The sequence below is a fragment of the Alligator mississippiensis genome, chromosome 9, assembly GCF_030867095.1.
Source record: "Alligator mississippiensis isolate rAllMis1 chromosome 9, rAllMis1, whole genome shotgun sequence".
Classification (NCBI taxonomy): Eukaryota; Metazoa; Chordata; order Crocodylia; family Alligatoridae; genus Alligator; species Alligator mississippiensis.
The window spans coordinates 79,373,016-79,392,823 of record NC_081832.1 but is presented as its reverse complement, the minus strand read 5'-3'; the positions used below and the strand labels follow the sequence as shown (position 1 = coordinate 79,392,823).

Genomic DNA, 19,808 nt, shown 5'->3' with positions numbered 1-19,808 from the left:
TGTGCCCAGCGGCTCTTTGCACCCCTGCAGTGCCCCCTTCCCCATACAACTAAGGCCCCCTAACCCTCTGCAGGGCCCTGAGACTCGGGTACCTGACGCAGGAGATGATCGACCAGTATGAGCCGCTGCTGATGTTCACCATTCCCCGCCTGGCCATCATCAGGTGGGCTCAGGGCAGGCACTGCTGGGGCAGGGCCGGTGGCGGGGGGGCTATGCAGGGGCAGCCTGGTGGGCACCTGGCTTGGAGCTCTTGGGCTCAAGCCACCATCTGAGCTGCTGCCCCATCACTCCCTGCCTGCAGTGGGCTCCTGATCTACCCTGAGGGGCCACTCAGCCTGGAGCGGCAGCCCGAGGAGATGTCCAGGGTCTTCAGCCCCTTCTACGTCCTGTTGAGAAAGATCAGGTGGGTGAGGCGGGGGCACAGGGCTGGAGGCATGTGCAGGGCAACGTGCTGCTGGAGAGAGCAGTGGGACTCTCCGCAGAGCCGCGGGGCCCTCACGCCTGCCGTGGCCCCTGCAGGGACCTGCTGCGGGCGCTGTCAGCCGAGGAGCTGTCCCTGCTGGAGAGGAGCCTGTGTGCGGCCCAACTGGAGGAGCCCCGCGCTGCTGCTCTGCCCCAGCCCCTGGCCGCCCCACCTGGCCCTGCTCCCCTGCAGGCTGCCAGGGGTCCTGGCACCACATCGGGGTGCTGGGCGAGGCCAGGGGCAGGCTGCAACACGGGTGTCCCAGGGGTGCCTGCACTCGGGGGCACAGAGCTGGGGCTGCCTCATCTCCACAGGCCTCCAAGTGCCTGCCCTGGTAACCTGACTACCGCCTGTGACACCCCAGCCCTGCTGGCCCCTGCCCCAGCCCTGCCCAGCACAGCCTGGGCTGCCCAGGAGCCACAGCCCCAGCTCTTGCCTGTGGCCTTTGGCCAGGCACCCTGGGCAGGGCAGTGCTGGGGGCCCCATACCCACTCCCGGGCTGAGGGGACCAACCTGGGCCAGACCCCAGCTCTTCCTCCGTTGCCATGCAGTGACCGAGGCCCTGGTGCCTGCAGCAGGTAGGTGGCCACAGGCAGCGGGTGGGCAGCTGCACCTGGGCTGCTTGCCCTGGGGGACAGTGTCCAAGCTGCCTGACCCTTAGAGGCTGCTCCGGGTTGGGTTGTGCTCTAGGGCGAGGCCCTTTAACTTTCTCCTCCGCGCAGGCCCCTGGGCAGCAAACATCTCTGTGTGCCTCCTGGCACCGTGCAGCATGCCCGGCGGGCAGAGCTCCGCTCCCGCTACAGCAGCACCTGGGACATGATCCACACGCTCTTCGTCTGCATCTCAGGTAAGCGCTGGGCACAGACACGTGGCTTTCCCAGCACGGGGGGACTAGACTGCCCGCTGCGGGTGAGGGCTGGGGAGCTGCCTGTGGGGCCTGGAAATAGCCGAGCCCGGGAGCTTGTGGCTCTGCAGCCCCCGCCGTGCCACTGAGACCTGCCCGCCAGCCCCGCCCTGACGCTGTGCTCTTCTCGCAGGAGTGGCCGACCAGCTGCAGACCAACTTTGCCAGCGACCTGCGGAGCATCCTCAGGACTGTGTTCACCATCGTGATGTCCCAGCCTGAGGCACCAGGTGCCGGCTGCGAGTGTGCTCAGTGCAGGCAGCCGGGCCCAGTGGGCTAGTTGCAAGAATCCCTTAGGCTGGATCCCAGTGCTTGATGCTGGAGCCCGGCCCCTGTGTCTGGTCTGGGTAGGGGCAGGGGTCGTGTGCTGCCCTGGGGTCACCTTTCAGTGCAGGCGGGGCTGGCACCTGGGGTCCCTGCGAGCTGCCCTGGGGGATGAGAGCCCTCTATGCAGGGATATGACCACAGGAAGCGGCCCCTGGAGTGGCCTGAGATGGGGTGCACAGCGAGCCTGCACGGTGCTAACACCCCGTCCGCCCCCAGCCACGGACAAGGAAGGCGACGCGTGCCTGGCAGAGACCGGCCCCCGCATACCCAACTGCGCCCTGTGCTCCACCAGCCACGAGGGAACAGGTGAGAGGGACAGGGCTCCACCAGAAAGCCCCTGTGCTTGCCCTGGGGCCACCCCACCGCTCAGCTGGTCCAAGCGGCTTTGGGGACCATTGTGGCCCTCCAGCCCACCCAAGTGACCCGGCCAGGAAGGGGGCAGATGGAGCTGGGTCCCTGCCCAGGGTCCCTCGTCCGCCTGGCCCCTCACGGTGCCCATCCTTCCCCAGGCACCACCGGGCTGCCGCGGTGGATGCCAGACAGTAGCTGCAGCCAGTGCTCTGCCTGCCACGCGCCCTTCACCCTGCTGCGCCGGCGGCACCACTGCCGCAACTGCGGGAAGGTAGGAGCCTGGACAGGGCCTGCTCCCTCCCGCGAGGGCAGAGGGGCCCGCAGTGCTGTGCAGGTGGGAGGGGGTCCTGGCAGGGCGGTGCTGGGCTCCCAGGCACTGCTCACCCCTGCCTCCCTCGGCAGATCTTCTGCGCCCGCTGCTCCCCGCACACGGCGCCGCTCCCGCACTATGGACAGCCGAAGCCGGTGCGCGTCTGCACCCACTGCTACACCACGCACCTGCCGCCCGCCACCCAACCCTGCCACCCCTAGCCACGTGCCCCCACCGCGGGAGTCAGGCTGCCCCACCGCTGGCAGCCTGACCCTGCTCGGGCACCGGAGGCTCTGGGTGCCCCAGACCTTCTGCAGCTCCGTGGGCTTCTGGCCCCCAGGCTCAGGCCCACGTTCACCGTTAAAGACCCAGGGCGGCAGCAGCTGTGCTCGAGGCAGCCCCGGCCCGTGTGGCGCCGCCAGGGCCTAGCAACCTGGTGCCGGCGCTGGGGACGCTGGCCGGGCTCCAGCTCCGTACCTAGACTCCTGGCGGCCCCGGGCAAACTTCTGTTCTCGGGCCCCAGTCGCCAGAGATGACGATAATAATAATCAGATGCTGGAAAAAACTACCATTTCCGAGCCCCCTTTCTGCCCCTGCCCGGGGCACCCGTGTCCAGCCCTGCAGGGCGCAGGTAGGGTCCCACCTCCGCCCTGCCCAGCAGCGCCCCAGCCTGTGGCTTCCCCCGCCTCCAGGCACCGACAGCCCACCGCGGGTCGGCTGGTGCCGGCCTTCGCCCTGCGGCCCAGGGGCGGGCGTGGGCGGCACGCCTGCCTTCCCGGCACCCGGCTCCTGGGCATGGCGGTGCCCAGGCAGAGGCAGGGGCCTGGCCTGGCCCAGACCACGCTGGGGCGGGGGGCGTCCGCGGGGCCTGGGCCCGCAGCAGCCCTCGCGCCAGGCCGCCGCGCACAGGGACCTGGCACCTGCCCTGGCTGCCCCGCGGGCCCAGCTGTCGGCGGCTGCTGCCCCTTGGCCCGGTGGACATCCTGCCCCGAGACCGCGCGCCGCCGCCTCCCGGGGGCGGGCAGCACCGGGGAGTCCCCGCGGGAGGGCGCCGTGACGTCGAGCTCGGCCCCGGCGCGGGGGCTTCCCTGGGGCTCGCGGGCCCGTCGGGGGGCGTGTACAGCAGGGAGGCGTGGCCTCTCGGGGCGCGGCGTGACGTTACGAGAAGGGCGGGGCCTGGAGGAGGAGGAGGCGGGGCCTGACAAGCGGCCCCGCCTCCTGCTCGGATTCAAATTTGAAGCCCGGCTCTTTCCCGCCCGAAGTTGTTGTCAAAGAGCGGTGACGTCGCGCGGCCCCGGCCAATCGCGGCGCGGCTCGGCGCTGGCCCCGCCCCCGGCCCCGGGCGGTTACAGTGTAGCGAGCGGAGCTGTCATGGAGCCGCCGGGGGGGCCCGGCCCCGGCCCCGGCCCCGGCCCCGGCCCCATCGCCGTGCTGCTGCAGGCGGCCGCCTACCTGGAGCGCCGCGACCGAGGTGCAGCGGGGGCGGGGGCCGGCGGCCTGCTCCGGGGGGTGGGCCCCGGGGGAGGGGTCCCGGCCGCGCTGACCCCGCCGTGTGCTGCAGAAGCGGAGCACGGCTACGCCTCGCCCCGGCCCTGGCAGCCCCGCCGCCCCCCTCCGCGCCGCGCCGCGGCCAGTGCCAGGTAGGCGGCTGCAGGGTCCCAGCGGTTCCCCCCCCCCGGGCTCCGGGCACGGCGGCCCCGGCCCCGCGGCTCAGCTCTGCCCGCTCCCCCCGCAGGTCCGTGCACAAGGAGCTGGAGCAGCACAGGTAGGTGGCGGGACGGGGCGGGGCGGCGCAGGTGCGGGGCCCCTCCTGGCGGCCCGTGACCCGCGCTCCCCGGGCAGGAGGGCGCAGCTCCGGCGCTGCCTGGAGCAGCTGCGGCAGCAGGTTCCTGGCGGCGCAGAGCGCTCCCGCCACACCACCCTCAGCCTCCTGCACCGGGCCCGGCTGCACATCCAGGTGAGGGCCCCCCTTCCGCCCCCAGGCTGGCAGGAGCGGGAGGCCCGGGGTAGCAGAGGAGCGGGGAGGGAAGGAGGGGCTAACCGTGCCTCTGCCGCGGCCCTGAAGAAGCTGGAGGAGCAGGAGCGGCGGGCCCAGAGGCTGAAGGACCGGCTGCAGCACGAGCAGCGGAGTCTGCGGCGGCGCCTGGAGCAGCTGGTGCCAGGTCCTGGCGGCGAGCGCACGAGGGCCAGCAGCCTGGACTCGTCCGCGCTGTCCTCGGAGCGCTCCGACTCCGACCAAGGTCAGTGGCCGCGGGCCCCAGACCACCCCCTCCGGCTCTGGGCAGGCAGACCTCAGGCCACCTGGACCCCTGTGGGGGGAGGGGGTCTGAGCAGGGGAAGCCCCTCCCGGGCAGGACCTGTCAAGGCTTTGCCTCCTCGCACAGAGGATGCGGAGATCGACGTGGAAATGACCGTGTTCGACAGCAGCGAGGGGGATATGCTGGCCCGCTTCAGTGCCGGCAGGGAGCACAGCTACTCCAGCACCCATCGCCTGTGGCTATGACGGCACCCAGCCAGGCTGCCACAGCCTAAGCCCAAGGAGCCCTGGTCCAGATGTGCGCGTAGCTTCCTTGCCCAGCACCCTGCTGAGCCCATGGGCCCGGGAGGAGCCCTGAAGACCCATCAGCCGCATCCCCTGGAGCAGCGTGGGCACCCCCTGCATACACCCCGCCACCCAGGCATGCGGCGGGAGGAGCCTGCCCCTGCTTTCAACCGCTGCCAGCTGCTGGGACCGAACTGCATGCTCTGACAGCCACAGGTGCACTGAGGGGAGGGAAGAAGGTGGGGGCTCTTGCTCTGGGTGGCAGGAACTGGAACCGCTTCAGAAAATGCTGCCCCGCAAGCAGGCAGGCAGCAGCGATGCCCCACACCCTGTCAGGCCGCCTCTGCTCGCACAGGGCCGAGCGCCAGCAGGGGCTGTAGGCACCTGAGCGCCTCCCTCTGCTGCCAGGACATTGCTGAATGCAACAGGAACAGGGGGGCCAAAGCCAGCATCTCCTGGAGAGCTGCACCTGCTGTCACAGCCCCAGCCCTCATCCCCGGGATTGGGACTTGGCCTCCTGCTTCCAGCAGCCTACGCCCTCCCTAGCCTGCTGGTGGTGTCTAACCCTGGCCCTGGGTGACACATGGACCTGCACTGCCAGCCAGGCCCAGCCAAAACAAGCCTCAGGGAGTCGAATGTTTAATGATAATTACATCTCAGGAAGGCGTTCTCCATCACTGATTGTCAGACTTGTACAACATTGATTAAAAAATATAAAATCTACGGAGGTCCTGTCTGGGGGGAGAAACAGGTGGAGCTGAGCTCACATGTACTGCTGCTTCTTGGTGGCTGCCTTGCTGGCCAGGTCCTTAGCTTTCTCTGTAGCTGCTAAGGCCGTCTCCTTGGCCTTCTCCGTTGCCTGCTTTGCGGTCTCCACCAGCGTTTTGGATGGAGCTTCCCCTGCAATGAGTCACTGACCTGTAATCGTCTGGGCGCCTCCGCCCCTGGAGGGCAGGGACAGCTTCCCCTCACTCAGCCCTCCCGGGGCAAACTCCCTGCCCTGACAGCGCAGGTTCCACCGCCCGGGCCGGCAGAGCTGGTGCTGCGGCAGGCAGCAATCCACACACCCAGCCGGTAACAGCCCCGCCCGCCCGCCCGCACGCACGCACCTTGGATCCTAGCCAGCGCGTACTCGAAGCCCTTGGTGCTCTTGGTCACGTTGCTCTTGAACCGGGCCAGGCCGAACTCCTGCAACAGGAGACGCTGTGAGGCTGCAGCTCAGACCCAGCGGTCCCAGCAGCGCATCAGCTTCCAAGTGCTTGCTGCCCCCGTCCCACCAGGGCTGTCTGGGCGGCACGCCGGGCTCCCGGGGGGCCACGTCCCTGCCGCGCATGGGGACCCTGGGAACGAACACTGACCTGGACGGCCCGGGAGATGCCGAAAAGGCTGGAGGAAATCCAGGCTTCCCGCTGCACCTCCGTCCAGCCGCTGTTCTCTGGGTTCACGCGGTAAACGCAGCGCTCCTCCACCACCTGCCAGGGAGAGGACGGTGTGACATGAGCCCTGCCCGCAGCTCCAGCCGCGTCCCGGGAGCCCTTCCTTGCCCAGGCAGACACCCCCGGCCCGGCCCGGCCGCCCACCATCAGGCGCGCGTGGTTGATGTTCCGGGTGAAGGTGGTCATGGTCTGGTTCTGGGGGTCCACGATGGAGTCCTCCAGGATGTACACCGAGTGCGCCACGTTGGCGGGGAAGAAGCGCTCGGCCCAGCGCGGCATCCTGTTGGTCTTGGTCAGGAGCCGCCGGGAGAGCAGCTTCTGGTCCGGCGTCACCTCGCGGTGCACGATGTCCTCGGTCAGCACGTGCTTGCTGCGGGGGCAGGGGGGGGCATCAGGGAGGGGGGCCCGACCCGACCCGGCCCAGCCCAGCGCCCCAAGGAGCGGCGCTCCCGCCCCGGCCCCGGCCCGGCCGCACCTGTAGGGGTTCGGGTAGCGTTGCCAGAAGGCGGCGAAGACTTGGTCCCAGGGCCCCTTGAGCACGCCCGTGCTGGCGCAGTGCTTGCCCATGGCGCCGCCTCAGGCCGGGCCCGCCGCTCCCGCACCCCACGTCCGCGTCCGCCCCCGCCCCGGCCGCGCAGCGCCCGCCATGCGACGACAGCGTCCCTGCGGCAACTTCCGGGGCCGCCAGTCCTCGTGACCGGAAGGGCCGAGCACCACTTCCGCTCCCGCTCGGCCTGCTTCCGCCCTGCCCCTGCCCCACTTCCGCTTCGGCGTCACGTGCTTCCGGAGTCCTGGCCCGAGCCGAGCCGGCGGGGCCATGCGGCGCGGCTGAGCGGGTCCCGCTCCCGGCCCGGCCCCGGCCCGGCGGCAGCAGCATGAGCGGCCCGCGCGTGGACGCCAAGGTGGTGCTGCTGGGCAAGGAGTACGTGGGCAAGACCAGCCTGGTGGAGCGCTACGTTCACCAGCGCTTCCTCGTGGGGCCCTACCAGAACGTGAGTGCCGGCCCGCGCCCCCGCCCCCCCGACCCCGGTGCTTCCCCTCCCCCTCCCTCTCCCTCTCCCTCCTCTTGCAGACCATCGGCGCCGCCTTCGTGGCCAAGGTCATCGCCGTGGGGGACCGGGCCGTGACGCTGGGCATCTGGGTGAGTGGGGCCGGCCGGGGGGGCGGGGGCGCGGAGCTGACCCTGGCCCCGACCCTGACCCTGACCCTGCCCCCGCCCGCAGGACACGGCGGGCTCCGAGCGCTACGAGGCCATGAGCCGCATCTACTACCGCGGGGCCCGGGCGGCCATCGTGTGCTACGGTAAGGGGGCCGGGGCGGCCGGGCCCTCCCCGCCCCCCCTGCGGGGGCTCCTCGGCCGGGCGGGCCCCGGTCCGCGGCGGGCAGCGTCCGACTCTCGGCTCCGGCAGATCTCACGGACGGCAGCAGTTTCGAGCGCGCCAAGTTCTGGGTGAACGAGCTGCAGACCTTCGAGGAGGTGAGCGGGGGCGGGGGGGACACTTCCCCTTCGGGAGCCGCCGAGGGACTTCCCGCGCGGCGAGGAGCCGTTTCCTCGGGTGCAGGTTCCTCAAGTGCCGGCCGTGCCCCGGGTACCCGCGAGGGGGTGCTAATTCCCCTCCCCCCGCGCCGCAGCCCCGGTGCGGCGCTGCGCGGCGCGGGGGCATCTGGGTGCGGCGCGGGCGCCCGGGCTCCCGCGTGTGGCTGACCCCCCTCCCTGCTCGGCCCAGAACTGCCGCATCTACCTGTGCGGCACCAAGAGCGACCTGCTGGAGGAGGACAGGCGCCGGCGGGGGGTCGACTTCCACGACGTGCAGGACTACGCAGATGGTAGGTCGTGTCTCGGTCGCAGCCCCTGCCCTGCTCCCACTGGGCCTGGATCTTCTTTCGGGCTTCGGCCCCATCTCTGCTTCACGCTGGTCAGGTGCGGCTCAGGGACCCTCCCGGTCCCGGTCCCTGTGGAAATGAAGGCCAGCACCCGCTGGGGCCCATGTCCACCCGCACAGCAGGAACGGCTCCGGGGCTGGCGGTCCCTGGGGGCGAGCCCCCAGCCGCGTGTTTGCTTAGGCTAGCGGGAGAAGGGGCCCAGAGGTTGCACCGGGCCAGCTGGGAAGGGGGTAGAGGGTGGTGGTGGTTCCTGCCCCGTGGCCCATGCTTCTCAGGCACTCACCTGTCATCTTGCTCAGAGATTAAGGCCGAGCTCTTCGAGACCTCCAGCAAGACAGGCCAGAGCGTGGGTGAGTGACCGCTTCTCCGTGGAGCCGCAGCTGGAGCCAGGCCGGGCCCTTCCCTCTAGAGCGGCCATGCAGATCAAGGGCTCAGTGCTGCCCCATCTCTCAGGTCCTGGGCACGATGCAGGCTCCTCCTCAGCCAGGACCCTGGGGCTGGTAGGGGGTGGGGGGCACGGCCGGGCCTGACTCTTTCCTGTCTCAGATGAGCTGTTTCAGAAGGTAGCAGAGGACTACGTGCGCTTCACTGCCTTCCAGCTGATGACAGGTGAGTGCGGGAGAGGCATCTCTTGCTCCTCAGCAGGCACAGGTCTGGTGTGGCAGCGTGGAGCCTTCTGCTCCCACAGTGTCTGCTTGGGAGCAGGGCTGGGGTGCAGCTCCCATCGGCTGTGGGCCACAGCTGGCGGGCCACCCCCTCACTGCTCCTTCTCTTGCAGAGGAGAAAGGAGGCATCGACCTGAGCCAGAAGAGCAGCCCCTACTTCTACAGCTGCTGCCACCACTGAGCCAGAGCAACGCCCCTGCCGCGGCACAGCCCCTGCTCCTTGCACTGGCCTGGTTTTAGCTGTGGGGCTGCAGAGACGGGGCCCCGGCACTGGACAGGGACATGGTTGGGATGCTGGAGGGGACATAGCTCTGCTCTTGCTGCAGGACCTTGTGGCCGTGGGTCCCCTGCTGCTGCCTGCTCCGCGGCTGCGTCCCCACCTAGCTCCTCCCGGCACAGGCTGCGCTGGCTGGAACTGCACCCTGGGCCCACGTGGATTGTCTCAGCTTCTGTTAACTTATAGAGATGTAAATAAAGTGCGTTGCGGTGTGTGAGATGGCAGCGCTGGGCTCACTGTGCTGGGACCAGGCCGGTGGCCTGAGGCCTCAGGGAGCAAGTGCAGGGGGCTGCGGAATGGGGCAGGCAGGGGCCTTCTGGCTCCTCTGCCCGGAGCAGGATGGGGAGAAGCCCCTGGTGCGAGCCCAGGAGAGGGCCAGACCTTGCTGTCCCAGACAGGCCGGGCTGAGAGCCCTGCAGGCAGCCTTACTCCTGCCTGTACTGCTCTTAGCAGCAGGAAGCACTGCTTCAGGCCCGCCCTGGCCCTGGCCCTGGCCCTGCACCTGCACCCACCTCCTTCAGCTCCTGCATCCTCCTGGCCTCTTTGAGCCCTTCTCCCTTGGGCACTGGAGAACTGCTCCCTGCATGCTCCTGTTCCTGGAAGGCGCTTGGCGCTCTGCCCTGCCACCACATCCGTGAGCAGCCATCTGCGACACCCTGAGGTCCTGCCAAGCTGGCAGGTGTATCCCGATGCAGGGGGAGGGGACGGCTGCTGCTGTGAGCAGCCCTGCACCCTTCCCTGGGCAACTGCACCAGGGAGAGAACCAGAGCCCTGAGGCCCCCAGCCCAGGCCACCCAGGGGCACCGTCTTCACCCCGGGGTGGGGGGGGAAGGTATACTCACCCGTCAGGCTGCTGCGGCTACCCAGGGCTGGTGGGTAGATTTCCCTCGTGGGAAACCCCTGCTTGCTGCAAGCACCCCTTACCCTTTGCTCCCACCTGCGGACAGAGGGGCCTGCATGCTACAGGGCCGTGCCCAGGGTGCACCAACCCTTTCCTCCGCCCTGGCTGGCCAAATCTCACAGCCTTCTGGGTTGTGCGCTGGGGGGAGGCAGGGACTCGGCACCTCAACCTCGCGGTGCCTGGAGTGAAAGGTCTCTGCTCGCCGTGGAGGGCTCAGGTTGGGGGAGACTCCCACCAGAGCATGCTACCTACGAGGCTGAGCCGATGGACCAGGAGCAGCCTGGGCCCGAGGGCTCCCCCCTGCGCTGCTGCTGCCAGGGGTCAGTTGCAGCCCACCGCGCCCCGGGGAGCAGGCAGCTGGGACCCCCACGGCCCAGGTCCGCGCTCGTGTTGCTGCCAGGCTGAAGCCTAACTCGCAGGCTGACCTGACGGAAGGAGACACGCCAGCCCTGGTCCCTATCCAGGCTACTCAAGTCACCCACCTGGCGAAGCTGGAGCAACCTGTCCCCAGCCTTCCCAGTGTGCACCAACATCTCTGCCAGCCGTGGTCCTGGCTGCAGCCGTGCACAGGCGCTGGGGACCGAGTGCCCGCTAACTGCGCCGGTCCCTCCTTCCCTGCACCGGGGCCCGTACCTCCCCGTCCCCCAGTCTGTGCAGGGGGTGCTGCCCCTGACCTGCTTGTGCCCCCAAGACAAACCACACGAGAGGGCATCGGGAGTAAAGTTAAACTTTACTTTACAGTAATCGTTCGTCTATGTACAGAGAATTACAGTACGTGTTCTGGGAGCACCTGGCAGGGCCACCCTCTGCCCATCACACGCAGCCCGGGGCGAGAGGAAGGCCGTGGCCCCAGATTCCCCCCTCTCGCTGCACGCGCCGGCCACGCCGCTCTCCCCAGGCCAAGCGGTGCGGGTGTCTATGTGCTGCATCCACCTCCCCGCGTGCCTCGAGGCGCTGGGTGGCTGCGCCTGGTCCCTCCTGCAGTCACCGCTCCCGTCCCCCTGCTGGCCCCCTTCCAGTGTTGCCTGCATCGGTCCCCAAGGTGCCTGTGCCGCCTGGACCAGCCCCACCCAGCTAGGCCCCGCTGTGACGCAGGTAACGCTTCACTTGCACCTGGGTGCTGTCCAGACTAAAGCTTACGGCCCTTGCTGCCTCCTGTGACCCAGAGCCGAGCCCCGGAGCAGGACCCTGGCATGGCCTTGGGCAAGGGCACCAGCCGGAGCCTGGAGCCACAGGAAGGGCCCCGGAGGCAGCAGCAGCAAACCCCAGCTCCATTTCCCTCGTCTGCAGCTGCTAGGGCTCCTCCCGGGCCCTGCTCCAGCTGCACCAGTCCAGGGGAGGGGAGGGGAGGGACGAGCCCGGGCAGGAGCGGGTGCAGGGACTGCGCCAGAGGGCCGCAGCTGTTCCCAAAGCAGGTGCGACTCCCACCCTGTTCTCGCCTTCCCGGGGGGCCGGCGCAGGACAGGCTGCCGCACCCTTCTGCCACCGGCCCCGTCTTGCCAGTGCTCAGGCCAACGGGTGCCACGGCTCCAGCCCACCCCGGCACGAGGCTGTTCCCCAGTGCCAAGGTCAAAGTCCAAGGCTCGGTTCCCCTGGGTCAGCGCTCAGGAGGCACCACCAGACCGAGGAGCCCCGCGGGGCCTGCTCAGCCCTGCCCCAGGCGAGGGAGCTTCCAAGCGCCTGGCGGCAGAGGAGCAGGGTCTCCCCGGGCTCAGAGGAGGGGAGATTCGGCTTGTGAGGGACCCACACCCCGAGCCGGCAGGGGGTGGGGGGACAACACACAGAGCTGCCAAAAGTCTACAATAGCACCAGGAGCGCCCGAGGGCTCCGCCAAGGGCAAACACAGATTAAACATGTCCTAGGAACACGACAGCGACGCGAATGCCGAGGTTTCCCTACGAGGTAGATTCACTCCTGCAGGGACCGCCGGCACCGGGAGGCATGGAGCACCGCAAGGCCTGGGCACGGGCACAGGCACGTGTCAGCCTCCAGGGCAGCGTCCCTCCAGAACCGGTGAGCAGGGAGCCCACGCTCGCTGCCAACCGACACCATGGAGGGCTGGTGTCACGGCCCCACAGTCACCGCTTCTCTGGGGCTTGAGCGCAGCGGGGCCTCGTCTACGCTAGGGAAGCTCGTACCAGGGGCATGGTGCCGGGGCGGCGCAGACACGAGGGTGAACGGCGGGTACTGTGCCCCCATGCTGGCCGGCGGGGGTGCAGGGGCAGCTCAGGGCTGCTCCCAGACGCACGAAGCTCTGCTAAGAGGCCGCGCGTGCCTGGGAGCGGCCCCAAGAGGCTGCCCCATTGCAGACGCGCTGCACCAACCCGGTGCAATGGCTGGATGGCGTCAGGATCTGCTTGCGTCCAGCCGCACCTGCGCCCACCCTCCACCCGCGCGCGCACATTCACCAAGCTGCCCTGAGGTGCCCAGCGCTTCCAGCTCCTCATCCTGCGCGCCCGACTTGGAGCAGGGCCTGGGGCTGCCACAGACCGGACGCCTCTGCTGCACAACCTCCCCTCCGACTTCCGGGGCAAAGAGGCCCAGTCCTGACCCACTGGCTGCACCAAGCGGGAGCCGACACCCTCTGCACTGGGGCTGTGGCGATGCCTCTGCCAGGCAGGAGAACGTGTCCTGGCCACACTGCGCCCCCGCCTGCCCCGTCCCTCGCTCCCGACGGCCCAGCCACCGTGCTCTGCTCCCAAATCCCGCAGCACAGAACGACCGGCTCCAATGGCACGGCCCCCACCCTGGTGCCTCCCCCGGGCACCAGCCCCTGCCCCGCACCACCTCTGCTGTGGACGCCAGCGCTGCACCACCCCACGGCCAGGGTGATGGGCCCGCGCCCTCCTTCCCGGTGCCTGACTCAGGGCAGAGCCCGGCTCCCGGGGCTCGGCCAGCAGGGTGGGCACAGGGGTGCGTCTCAGGGGCCCGTTCGGGCTCTGGGGCTGGGAGTCAAAGCTGCTCTTGCCAGCACCATGCCTCGCCTCTTCCAGCCGGGGCAGCTCCGAGGGAGCCCCTGACCACGGATCCCTGCCCAGCTGCCCTCGCTGAGCTGCAGCTTGGGCACAAGCCACCTCCTGTCTCGCTCCCTGGCAGCCGGCTGCCCCCCTCCTGGGCACCCCTTCGGGCAGACAGGGTCCCAGCTCTGCCAGGGAGGGAGATCTTGGCTTGGGCCCCATGCTCCCGGTTCAGACTCGTGCTCCATCCAGCAGCTGCCTGGCCCGAGCCAGCTCCCCATGCGGCGGCTCGGGTGGGTGGAGCGGAGGGATCTGGTGCAGAGGGAGGAGGCCAGTCGAGGGGAACCAGGCTGTGGGTGCGGTGCACCAGCTCAGTGGGGTCCCCGGGTTGCATGCTCAGTGTAGCTGGCCTCAAACTGCACCGAGAATACCTCCGTGCCACAGACCTCACGTTGCCTGCACCAAAGTAGTCACAGTTTATTTGTGCGTGAAACAAGGAATGAGGAAACGCGACAGCGCAGAAGCCGGGCGGGGGCCTGGCAGGCAGCTGCCACCACCCCACTCACACCAAGGGGCCTCGTCCCGGGCGCGGGGAGGGTTGGGGCTGTGGTGCTGGCACCAGCTTACTTCCTAAAGTGGCCTTTTGTTTCAGAGCCTGAGTGCAATGCCCTTGGGCTCCTGCTCTTCTCCCCACAGCTGCCAGGCTCCTGCATCTCCCCAGCACCCACCCACATCATGGACGGGACCCCTGTGACCCCACTGGATCAGCCCCAGGCACGAGGGTGCCTGAGGCTGGAGTCAGTGGCGCCGCGCCGGGTGGAGATGAGACGAGACGCGTGCCAGCAGCTGGTGGCCACGGTGCTGAGCCCCTGCCGTGGCCATCCAGGCTCCACTGCCCACGTGCTGGGGCAGAGAGCGCTGGCCCACGGCACTGCCCCAACCCTGCCCGGCTCAGGCGGCGCAAGCCACGGATGGGGCCGGCTGCAATCCCGCCACACGCCCGGTCCGGGCTGCTGGCCTGCCCAGATACCAGCTGCACTGGGGAGGGGGCCGGGGAGGCAAAGCCGGAGCACCAACACCCGCTGGGCCCAGGGGCTCCAGTGCGAGAACCAGGAATGCCGGAGGCAGGGGCACGCGCACACGCACACGCGGGCCGGGGGTTCAAGTCTCCTGCAGGGATTTTTGGTTGCCAACGCACCGAGTCAGAGGCGGCACAAAGTGGGGTGGGGGTGCTGAGGAAGCCACGGCTTCCTCCAGACGCAGCTGCGGGGGGTGGAGTCCACGGAGAGCCCTGCAGCCCACGCAGCGTGGCTCGGGGCCAGGTGCATGCAGCTCCCAGGCACATGCTTGGGGGGCGGGGAGCGCTGGTCTGTGGCCAAGACCCCCGGGGCAGATGCTGCAAGGCCCCTGCCATCCCTGCCGCCTCCTGCTTTCACCGAGACCCCAGTGGACGGATCCCACAGCCTGACCAGCACAGCCCCACAACCGCTGCACCTTCAGCTTGGAGGGGACAGCGACCAGCGACGCTGCCCCGCATGCCCTTGCAGTGCAGAGCCCCCGCGGGGGCAGCTGACCGCACTCCTCGCCCCTCCTTCCACAGAGCCTACTCTTCCCGGGCGGGCCGGCTGTGCCCCGGGCCGGGGGCCGTGGGGTGGGGTGGGGTGGGGTGGGGGAGCCCTGGCCCCTGGAGACCCTGACCAGTAATGTGACCTAGAGGCTTTATCCAGAGCGGACTCTTTATTTCAGCTTTACTGGTGTGGAAGGAAGAGGACAAGGTCCAGGGCGGTCTCTCCCCCCGGCCAGGCCGGGTGCACTGGGGCTGGGCCAACGTCCTGGCTTGTGTCATGGGAGAGGGTGCAGGCCAGGGGCTGGGCGCAGGGCAGTGAATAAAAAACAGAAAGAGCCAAGAAACCCCGTCCCCCGCCCCAAGCAGACGGCGCTGGCCCCCCACCCTCTCACTCCGGGCTGGGCTCCGGCCGATCGCGGCAGGCGTGCTGCTCGGGCAGCGGCAAAGGGTCCTGCCCCCGGGGAGTCTGTGCTTTCCCGGAGAGCCAGATGGGCTCGAACGTCTGCACGGACCGGGCCAGCCACGACGCCTGCTCGGGTGGGGCTGGCTCCAGAGCCCGCAACCGCTCTGCTGTCCACGGCACCGGCTCTGGGGGCGCGGGCGCCACGTCCCAGCCCAACGGTGGTGGCGGCAGTGGCGGCGGCTCCTGCAGCTTCTCTGCTGCCCGCGGGGGCGGCTCCGCGGGGGTCAGTGCTTTCGCGGGGGGCCAGCGGGGCAGCTCGTGCATCTGCAGCTTCTCTGGGGGCCACAGCACCTGCCCCGTATGCGCCGCCGCTCTCCCCGGCGGCCACGGTGGCGGCTCGGCTGGCGCGATAGTTCTGTCTTTCTGCTGGGCGCTCGGCTCCGCGCCCCTCTCCTGCGGCTGGGCGTTCTGGTCAACGGGCCGCAGCGCCTTCTCAGACAGCGGTGGCCGTGGCACCGTGGCTGCCGGCGCCTTGTCTGGGACCTGAGGCCTTGGAGCCAGGGGGGCGGCCGGCTTGTCTGGTGCCTGAATCCGCAGGGCCCCGGTGGCAGCTGGGGCGGGCTTGTCTGAAGTGGGGGGCCACGGGGCGGGCGGCTTGTCCAGCTGCAGAGGCCGCGGGGTCCCGGTATTGGGAGGCTTTTCGGGGGCCGGGGCCCAGGGTCCCTTGGGGGCAGGCTCGTCAGCCGGCGGAGGCTGCGGGGCCCCAGGTGCAGGAGGGGTCTCACCGGCGAGCGGTGGTAGCTGCGGGGCACCAGCAGCAGCGAGAGGCTTGTCCGACAGCTGGGCCAGGGCGCACAGCTCGTCCGGGGGCTGCGGCCGCGGGACTGCGGCGGTGGTGCTGGAAGGCCTGTCCGTGGGCGCAGGCTGCAGGGCTCCCTCACGCGGCACGCAAGGTGGGGGTGGTGGGGCCCCGGCCGGTGGCTCGTCTAGGGGCTGCAGTGGCGCCTTGGCTGGGGACACGTCCGGGGACGGAGACCACTGGGTGGTGTCAGCGATGGCCAGCTTGTCCGAGGGCGGTGGCCTCAGCGCCACAATGGCGGGCAGCTTCTCGGACGGCAGCCGCAGCGCCAGGGCTGCCTGGGGCTTGTCCGACGGCTGCAGCCTCAGGGCGATGGTGGTTGGGGGCTTGTTGGAGGACTGCAGCCGCAGCGCCAGGGTGGTGGGGGGCTTGCTGGAGGGCTGCAGCCGCAGCGCCAGCGTGGAAGGGGGCTTGCTGGAGGGCTGCAGCCGCACGGCGAAGGTGGTGGTGGGCTTGTTGGGTGGCTGCAGCCGCAGGGCCAGCGTGGCCGGGGGCTTGTCAGAGGGCTGCAGCTGCAGCGCCAGCGTGGTTGGGGGCTTGTCGGAGGGCTGCAGCCGCACGGCCACGGGCTGCGGCGGCCGGTCGGGTGGCGGGAGGCTGTGGGCGGTGTCCGCGGGTGGCGAGGCGCTCTCGCGGGCAGGTGGCGGTGGCGGCCCGGCCGGAGGCACGTACTCACGGATCTCCCCCGGCTCCAGGGGGTGGGGCCCGCAGGGGTCGTGCTCCGTGCAGCACAGCCGCCCATCCAGCTTGGAGATGAAGAGCATGCCCTCGCGGTGCTGCTTGCAGAAGGATCGTGGACACATCTCGCAGAAGGAGGCCGCCTCCTTGCCACACTGGTCGCACTGGTGCCATGGGCACTCCCACTTCCCTGCGGCAAGAACAGGAGAGAAAGGCATGGCTGAGTGTGGCTGGGGCAGCTGAGGGCTCTCTGCCAGGAGCTCGCTTGGGGGACACCCTGCGGACAGGCGCCGAGGCCAGGAGTCTCCGTGCTTCAGGCTGCTCCAGCTTTTGGCCCAGAGGCTGCTGCCAGGAAGCCCAGGCTCCGGCGCCTGGGGCCCTGCTACAGAGCCAGGCTCACAGGTGCTCAGTGCCCCCCAAAGGGGCTTGGGCAGCTCCCCCTGCTTTCGTCACCATGGGAGGGGGCCACGGGCAGAGAGATGCGTGGTCCTGTCCCATCCCCGCCCCTTCGCTCTGGGCTTTTCCGGCTGGCGGAAGGGCCAGCGCCTCACCCCGAGCCAGGCTGAGGAGGGGTTGGGCTCTTCCACCGTGGCCCCACGGGATGGGATGGGAGTGCCTTCCCCGGGCCTCGCCAGCCAGCCTCGGCCTTGCATCCACCCGGCTTTGCCTCCCAGCTCTGCCCCTCTCAGCCTGCTGGTCCCTGCATGCCCTCCCCGGGAAGGTCTTTTAGAGTCGTGGGCTGGGACACGAGCACAGGCACCAACGCTGCGGCACTGGACCTGTGGCTGCTCCAGCCCAGCACCCTGAGTCCAAGCACGGTTGCAGCAGATGCATTAGCAGGGAGCCCATGTACCGAGCACATGTAGTGCAACCCAGCCCTGCCAACCCCCCTGAATGCCAGCGCTGGTGAAGGGCTGGCAGAGGAGATGGCCCAGACAGCAATGCTCAGCCACTACCCGGGGCCCCATCCTCACTACACCTGCCCCGGCCCTTTGCAAACCGGGCTGTGCTCATGCTCCGGGGCGACCTGTTTGGGGGCCAGGCCCTGGGAACAAGCCCTTCTGGCTCCTGACTGTGAGCATCAAGCTTCTCCCCGCCGGCTCCTCCTCCAGCTCTCCTCCACCCATTTCACACTGCTGGGCACCGCGCCAGTGGGGTAGGAGCCCCCCACGCACTGCGCCCACCCGCCCTGTGCTGCGGCATTGTGCCGGGCGGGAGCTGCCTGCTTGCTCCACCCAGCACAGCTGAGCCCCGGCTGGCCCAGGGCCCAAACGCAGCTGGGCAGCAGCAGCTCCTCGTTCACCTGCCAGAGGGCAGCCAGGCCGTCTCCGAGGCAAACGGAGGAGCTGGGGGTTACGGACCCATCGGCCCAGCTCCAAGCCTGGGGAGACCCAGAACAAACCGCTGACCACCTATCTGCAAGTGCCCAGAAGACAAGAAGGAAATAACCCTCCCTCTCCCAGCTCCTCTCTCCTGGCTGAAAGCAGCCTGTCCAGAAGCAGCTGTTCCTGGCTCCCGTCTCCGTGCAGCCCTGCCCCGGACCGGAGAGAACACGTCCAGCGCCTGGGGCGACACCGACCTTGACCCGCAAGAGAGACCGTCTCAAATCAACCATGCCTCACTCCGTAAGGACATCGCTTCACCTCCTCTGCTGCCACCGGCTAGCCCCACCTGGCTGCCCGCCGGCAGGGGAAATCCCAGGTGTGGACACGCAGGGGGCAGCAGCTAGGCCAAAAAGGCAGATCCCCAGATCGGGGGCTCATGCCTGGAAGCAGAGGGAACAATCCTGCTCTGCTCCACGCTGCTGGGGCCTCAGCTGGCAACGACCCACTGGGCAGGCTGCAGAGAGCTCGAAGGAGCAGGCTGTTTAGTTCAGAAGGGGGAGGGCGGCAGGAGCCTTTCTGTTTCATAGACTCACAGAAGTCGGGTCGGACGGGACCTTGTAGATCTTCAAGTCCGACCCCCTGCCTGGGCAGGAGGGAAACTGGGCTCAAGTGACCCCAGCCAGGTTGACATCGAGCCGCTTCTTAAAGACCCCCAGGTAGGAGCCAGCACCACTTCCCTTGGAAGTTGGTTCCAGATCCTAGCCGCCCTAACTGTGAAGTAGTTCCTACGGATGTCTAATCTGAACCTACTCTCCAACAACTTGTGGCCGTTATTCCTTGTTATCCCGGGGAGCACTCGGGGAAACAGGGTCTCCCCCAAATCCTGCTGGTCCCCCCTAGTGAGTTTGTAGATGGTCACCAGGTCCCCCCTCAGCCTTCTCTTGTGGAGGCTGAGCAGGTTCAGGTCCCGTAGCCTCTCCTCGTAGGGTCTGCCCTGCTGCCCCGGATCATGTGGGTGGCCTCCTCTGGACCCTCTCCATGTTGTCCACATCCCTCTTGAAGTGCGGCGCCCAGAACTGGACACAGTACTCCAGCTGTCGCGTAGAGGGGGAGGATCACCTCCTTGGCCCTACTTGAGATGCACCAGTGGATGCACGATAGGGTCCAGTTAGCCCTGCCGACCGTGACCTCGCATTGTCGGCCCATGTTCATCTTCGAGTCAATAATGACTCCAAGATCCCTCTCTGCCTCCGTGCTCTCAAGAAGGGAGTTTCCCATCTTATAAGTGTGCTGCTGGTTACTACTGCCCAAGTGCAGCACCCTGCACTTGTCCTTATTGAAATGCATCCTGTTTTTGTTAGCCCACCCCTACAACCTGTCCAGGTCTTGCTGCAGTCTTTCCCTCCCTGCTAGCGTGCCCACCTCACCCCAGATTTTGGTATCATCAGCAAATGTAAACAGGTTGCTTTTCACCCCATCATCCAAATCGCTGATAAAAGAGTTTGCAAAAGAGAGAGCAGGCATTGGCTGTCCCACACCTGCTGGGCAGGAGGCAGGTGTCAGCTGGCACAGGATGGACATTTGTCCTGTCTGGGCAGGACCAGGGGTGCCAGGGACCTGCCGGGAAAGCTGTGGAGCCCTCTTGCTCGGAGGCCGCCCGGACAAAGGCGTGATGGGGGCGGGCCAGTCGGCGGCTCTCATCTGTTCTAGGCCCCAACCCCCCTCGGGAAATGCCAGCTCTCAGCTCGGTTCTGCCCACAGAAAAATGCTGCAGCGTTCCTGCCCTGCAAAGGCCTCAGAAGCCTAGGACAGCTCAGAGTGGTTTTGAAACCGCGGTTCCTATTTCCAGTCTCTGGGTTGATCTCGTGAATGATGCCCGTGCCCCGGCCCCTGGCTGAGCATCCCTTTGCTCTGGTGACCCCTTCCTGCCTCACGTGCCCGGCACCCCACAGCCCCCAGG

The 19,808-nt window shown here is 68.6% G+C and overlaps 4 protein-coding genes across 9 annotated transcripts in view; 2 read left to right on the top strand and 2 right to left on the bottom strand.

Annotated features, from left to right (window-relative positions):
• The first annotated feature begins 3,628 nt into the window (after positions 1-3,628).
• On the top strand, positions 3,629-5,619 carry MXD3 (MAX dimerization protein 3). Of its 3 annotated transcripts, XM_059713010.1 has the most exons (6): positions 3,629-3,825; positions 3,916-3,994; positions 4,090-4,119; positions 4,197-4,311; positions 4,420-4,594; positions 4,739-5,619. In XM_059713010.1, exons 1-6 carry the CDS (start codon positions 3,726-3,728, stop codon positions 4,855-4,857), a joined length of 618 nt encoding a protein of 205 aa, XP_059568993.1. In that variant the 5' UTR covers positions 3,629-3,725; the 3' UTR covers positions 4,858-5,619. The 3 variants fall into 3 exon arrangements, with proteins under 3 accessions (XP_059568993.1, XP_059568992.1, XP_019345742.2); XM_059713009.1 differs by having other exon boundaries at positions 4,197-4,594; XM_019490197.2 differs by having other exon boundaries at positions 3,629-3,994.
• On the bottom strand, positions 5,520-6,975 carry PRELID1 (PRELI domain containing 1). Its single transcript, XM_014596250.3, has 5 exons — positions 6,808-6,975; positions 6,477-6,702; positions 6,255-6,368; positions 6,006-6,084; positions 5,520-5,796 (listed from the first exon to the last, which is right to left on the bottom strand). Exons 1-5 carry the CDS (start codon positions 6,897-6,899, stop codon positions 5,660-5,662), a joined length of 648 nt encoding a protein of 215 aa, XP_014451736.2. The 5' UTR covers positions 6,900-6,975; the 3' UTR covers positions 5,520-5,659.
• A 140-nt stretch (positions 6,976-7,115) lies between these two features.
• Positions 7,116-9,375, top strand: RAB24 (RAB24, member RAS oncogene family). Of its 2 annotated transcripts, XM_006267081.4 has the most exons (8): positions 7,116-7,324; positions 7,405-7,473; positions 7,556-7,634; positions 7,742-7,809; positions 8,060-8,159; positions 8,516-8,566; positions 8,763-8,825; positions 8,995-9,375. In XM_006267081.4, the coding sequence occupies exons 1-8, from the start codon at positions 7,208-7,210 to the stop codon at positions 9,060-9,062; spliced, it is 615 nt and encodes a 204-aa protein (XP_006267143.1). In that variant the 5' UTR covers positions 7,116-7,207; the 3' UTR covers positions 9,063-9,375. The 2 variants fall into 2 exon arrangements, with proteins under 2 accessions (XP_006267143.1, XP_059568994.1); XM_059713011.1 differs by lacking the exon at positions 7,405-7,473.
• A 1,395-nt stretch (positions 9,376-10,770) lies between these two features.
• The window catches only part of NSD1 (nuclear receptor binding SET domain protein 1), a 49,752-nt gene continuing 40,714 nt past the window's right edge, over positions 10,771-19,808 (bottom strand). For all 3 annotated transcript variants that reach the window (XM_059712993.1, XM_059712995.1, XM_059712994.1), the window contains exon 23: positions 10,771-16,713. In XM_059712993.1, coding sequence (XP_059568976.1) covers positions 14,972-16,713 — 1,742 coding nt within the window. In that variant the 3' untranslated portion in view covers positions 10,771-14,971. The remainder of the gene's footprint in view (positions 16,714-19,808) is intronic.